This window comes from Pteropus vampyrus, unplaced genomic scaffold, assembly GCF_000151845.1.
Source record: "Pteropus vampyrus isolate Shadow unplaced genomic scaffold, Pvam_2.0 Scaffold235, whole genome shotgun sequence".
Classification (NCBI taxonomy): Eukaryota; Metazoa; Chordata; class Mammalia; order Chiroptera; family Pteropodidae; genus Pteropus; species Pteropus vampyrus.
In genome coordinates this window covers 923,324-928,215 of record NW_011889016.1, presented here as the reverse complement: position 1 = coordinate 928,215, position 4,892 = coordinate 923,324, and the positions used below count along the sequence as shown (strand labels likewise).

Here is a 4,892-nt window from a genome sequence, read left to right as displayed (position 1 = left end):
GTTCGGGTACACCTACTCGTCGGCGCCCCAGGTAAGGAGGCCCCGCGAGGCCGGACGCACTGGAGGGCCGGGATCCGGCGAGCCGGTATCGCTTCCAGCGGGCAGGGCCTGCTCCACGCTCCGCGGGAAGGGCAGGGCTGCCGAGAAATACCGACGGGAGCAGCGGGGAGCTCGCGCTTAGTTTGACCTCCACCCCAAAGCCGAGGCTGTGCCTCAGGAGACCCCGGGCACGCGGGAGAATCGTGGCCTGCAGGAAGGCCTGCAGGGCCTTGGGGAAACCCCGGGGCAGACGTGAACGCCCGCTGCCCAGGACTGCCTGGCCCCACGTGGTTGGAGCGCGCCCCGGGGGGCCGGGGCACCCAGGCTTGCAGAGGGAAGGCGTCTGCAGCCAGGGGTGGACAGAGATAGACCCGAAAGACAGGGGGCACTGCCTCCTGGTTGGTGCAGGACAGGCGGAGGCCCAGCGCCCCAGCCTTGCGCCTGGTGGCCTGCCTTTCCTCGGGGCTCCTCTCTCCCCCAGTTTCTGATGACCACCAACTCCCTGAGCACGTGCTGCGAATCAGGTGGCCGCACGCTGGCAGACTCCGGGCCCACCGCCTCAGCCCAGGCTTCCGTCTACTGCCCGGTCTACGAGAGCCGGCTGCTGGCCACCGCGCGCCATGAGCTCAACTCAGCCGCGGCGCTGGGCGTGTACGGGGCCCCCTACGGGGGCTCGCAGGGCTACGGCAACTATGTGACCTACGGCTCCGAGGCCTCCGCCTTCTACTCGCTGGTATGCAGGGAGGGGGTGTTATGCCCCTACCCCTCGAGTCACTTTCCCCAGCGCCAACCCCGGAGGCAGCGGCGTGAGGCCCCTGGGCCCCGGACTGCTGCGGGTGGGAGGCGTGTCTTCAGCTTTGCTCCTCCCAGCCTGGCTCCTGGAAACACCCCCAGCTCCTCCCCCACCCCGCCTGGTTGCGCGACTGGGCAGGTGGTCGCTGTATTTAATGTATTTTTTTTCCTTGGATCGCTTTTAAGTTCTGATCAGATCTCTGGCTCTGTCGGAGCAGACTCCCCCCTCCCACCGCGTTTCCTGACACCCCCCCCCCGGCCCCCGCACTCCTCCCGGCTTCCCTCTTCCTCTCCTGCCAGCCCCCATTCACCCCTCCCTTTCCTTCTCCCTCCCTCGCGCCTCTCCCAGGCGCCCTGGCTCCGCCCCACGCCTCTTCTCCCCGTCGTCTCATCCTCATCTCTGTCTCTCTCTCGCCCTCTCTGTTCTGCCGCCCCCAGCCCCTCCTTCCAGTCTCACACTCATCTCTCGGTCCCCGACACCTAATCCCTGTCCCCTCAACGCCTCAGCTGCGCCCTCCTCACTTCACGTCTTGGGGCTCTTTTGCTCCCCAGGCACTGGGGACAGTCTGGGGAGTGGGGCGAAGCATGCAAAAGGCAGAGGGAGGGGCTCGAGCTGGGCGGCTTCCCTAAGCCGCGACTCTAGGCTCCCGGGCTCCCACAGAACAGCTTCGACTCCAAGGACGCTCCGGGATCTGCGCATGCGGGCCTCGCGCCTGCCGCCGCCGCCGCCGCCGCCTACTACCCATACGAGCCGGCGCTGGGCCAGTATGCCTATGACAGGTGAGGCATCGATTCTCCTCGCTGTCCCCGGGCCCCGGCGCTTCTGTCAGCCATCACCCACCCCTCATCAGCCCCACGCCCCCAAGAAAGATTGGGTAGCAGGATGAGGGGCATTCCTCTCCTCGGGTGGCGCTGAGCTGACCAGGCCTTGGTCCCACCGAGCCACTTTGCAAGCCCGTGCGACCGCTTCCGCCAGCGACAATTACATATTTAGCCACGGAAAGTCCACGCAGGCCCTCTGGGCGCTAACGACCAATGGTGCCCGTGGGCGTTACACGATCTGATTCGCAGCTCTGTGAAATGCTCTCCTGTCTGGGGATCCGAAGTGTAGGAGAGAGACCCAGTAAAAGAGCTCGAAGGCATCTACGTCCGTGCAGAGTGATGGACACCTGGCTGGGCCTTCCGCCTGTGCCCCACTCATGACTTCTGTGGCTCGCGAAGCAGCCCAGATTCCATGTAAATTTAATGAAACATAAATATTCTCTTAGACTTCGGGCCCAAACCGGCAATCCCTGCGGTCCCGACCCAGGTCTTACCACCATAAACACACCCCCACGACACGCTGGGGACTGAAAGCCGGCCGGGCCTCGCCTGGAACAACCCGGTGACTAATCTGGGCCAAGGCAGGCTGGCGCCCCATTGCCCCGCCCATCTCCAGGTATAGCACCATGGACAGCGGCACGCGGCGGAAGAACGCCACGCGCGAGACCACCAGCACGCTCAAGGCCTGGCTGCAGGAGCACCGCAAGAACCCCTACCCCACCAAGGGCGAGAAGATCATGCTGGCCATCATCACCAAGATGACCCTCACGCAGGTCTCCACCTGGTTCGCCAACGCGCGCCGGCGCCTCAAGAAGGAGAACAAGATGACGTGGCCGCCGAGGAACAAGTGTGTGGATGAGAAGCGGCCCTTTGGGGAGGGCGAGGAAGACGAGGGGGCGGAGGAAGACCCCCGGGAGGAGCCCCTCAAGAGCACCAAGAACGAAGGTGGGTAGAGGTTGGTGAAGCCCAAGCGGGCCGTGAGGGCAGACCTCCCTGTGCCTTCTTTGGGGGTTCTAGGGTGGCTGAAGGCAGTGCACCCTTGGGAGCCGGGCATCCAATGAATGAGCTGACCCGAGCAAGGGCTCGTGCGGGTGTGGGGGCGGGCTGTGGGGGTGAGCCAGGAGCACGTGTAAAGAAAGCCAACATCTCTTCTAGAACATTAGACACCCCCGCCCCACCCCCAGTAATCGGAGGCTGAAATCCACTGTCAGGTATTGCCAGTTTGGGGGAGATGGGAGTCCCGAAGAAAGGCGTGGGTGCTTTTCCTGGCTCTAAAGTCAGGCCCCATGGCCATGGGCGCAGAGGTGGAGGAAAAAGGAAACCGGTCTGGTTAATTCGCACCCTCTCTCTCTCCACTGGCCACTCTCTCTCTCTCCTGGGCAGAGACAGTCAGCAAAGAGGAGAAGGATCTGGAGCTCAGCGACTTGGAGGACTTCGACCCACTGGAGGCAGAGCCCCCAGAGTGTGAGCTGAAGCCACCCTTCCAGCCCCTGGACGGCGGCCTGGAGCGCCTTCCTGCTGCACCCGAGGGTCCCAGTGCCCCCGGGAAAGAGGCCTCGGGCGCTCTCCGGATGCCCCTGGCCACCAGTGGCGGGGCCGCCCTGGACCAGGACCTGGAGAGGGCCCGGAGCTGCCTCCGGAGCGTGGCGGTGGGGCCGGAGCAGCAGCTCGGCATCGGGGGCGGCCCGCAGGCTTGCGAGGCCAAGATGGGCTTTGCCCAGGCTGGGGCGACAGCGGGGCTTGAGGTCAAACCACGCATCTGGTCCCTGGCGCACACGGCTACCGCAGCCGCCGCCACCAACCTGAGCCAGACTGAGTTTCCGTCGTGCATGCTCAAGCGCCAAGGCCCCGCCGCCCCTGCGGCCGTCTCGTTGGCGCCTGCCTCGTCCTCACCTGCGGCCCCGGCCTCCGCCAGTGCCCTGGACAGGCACCAAGACTCCCCGGTAACCAGTCTCAGAAACTGGGTGGACGGAGTCTTCCACGACCCCATCCTCAGGCACAGCACTTTGAACCAGGCCTGGGCCACCGCCAAGGGCGCCCTCCTGGACCCGGGGCCGCTGGGACGCTCGCTGGGGGCGGGCGCCAACGTGCTGACGTCGCCGCTGGCGCGCTCCTTCCCGCCCGCCTCTGCGCCCCACGACGCGCAGGCCACTGGCCCCGCCAAGGAGCTTCTGGCGGCGCCCAAGGCCAGCGGGAAGCCCTTCTGCGCCTGACGCGGCGCGACTCCCGGTGCTCGGTGCGAGCCCGCACGTCCGAGACTCCTTTTGTACTGAGTTTCCAAAGCTAGCGGAGAGCGCCAAGCTCAGGCCGCCCGCCTACCCTGAGGGAGGGGCTGGACTCGGTCTCCGGGACCACCAACGAGAGACCCCATCTGTCGCGCCAGGGCGGGTGACCGTCCTGGCCTTTCCCAAACTCGGGGACCAGTGGGATAGGGCTGCTCCCAGAGCAGAAGGCAGCCGCCCTGAAGCATAAAGTTTACGTCCAAAAGTTTACACGGAGAGAACATTTCGGCTCCTAAGCTTCGTCTGTGTCGCTGCCTCCTGGGTGTGAGGCACGCCGTGTCCCAGCGAGGACCCTCAGCCTGTTGACCTGATCTCATCCTCAGCGCGGAACTCACCGCAACACCTGCACCGAATTCACACTATTGCACATTCTTAACTCGATAAAATTATGTTTTTTAAAAGTATGTTCGCACCGATAATTGCCTGCTTCAGAGGCTGATATAACAAAGTCAATAAAACGGAGTGATGATGTTTGCATTGCAAAATGAACACCTTTCCAATGTAGGGATTTGAGAACTGGGCGGAGGGAAGGGGCCGACACCCACGGGGCGCAGTGGGGAAGGGGCTCCGGGCGGCTGGGGGCTTGCAGAGCCCAAGACATGGTCGGTCAAGCCATTTTCTAAAACACAGTCAAGGTAAACTTGCCGGATTCTGTTGAATTCCATAATGGAAGTGGATGAGAGACCCAAAACTTTAAAATTCCCCTCCACGACCATGGTCCGGTATTTTGAGAAAATGGGAGTTTCTTTGGCCAGATTAATTAGAATAACTTTTAAACTTCCTAAATTCCCTGGGACTGTGCCCCGGAGGAGGGGAAGGACACCGCTGCCCACCCTCGGACCACGCTCGCGGGAGTGCGCGGCCTCCCGGCGCCCCGCTCGGCCCCGAGCCCCGCCCCCTCCCTCCAGGGCCCCGCGCCCCGCGGGTAATGAGTCCTCACTGTGAGCATCGGCTCTG

At 64.1% G+C, this 4,892-nt stretch overlaps 1 protein-coding gene across 1 annotated transcript; it reads left to right on the top strand.

Annotated features, from left to right (window-relative positions):
* The first annotated feature begins 6 nt into the window (after window positions 1-6).
* IRX4 (iroquois homeobox 4) lies at window positions 7-4,420 on the top strand. Its single transcript, XM_011373918.2, has 5 exons — window positions 7-31; window positions 521-772; window positions 1,493-1,611; window positions 2,270-2,598; window positions 3,037-4,420. The coding sequence occupies exons 2-5, from the start codon at window positions 527-529 to the stop codon at window positions 3,864-3,866; spliced, it is 1,524 nt and encodes a 507-aa protein (XP_011372220.2). The 5' UTR covers window positions 7-31; window positions 521-526; the 3' UTR covers window positions 3,867-4,420.
* The last annotated feature ends 472 nt before the right edge of the window (window positions 4,421-4,892 follow it).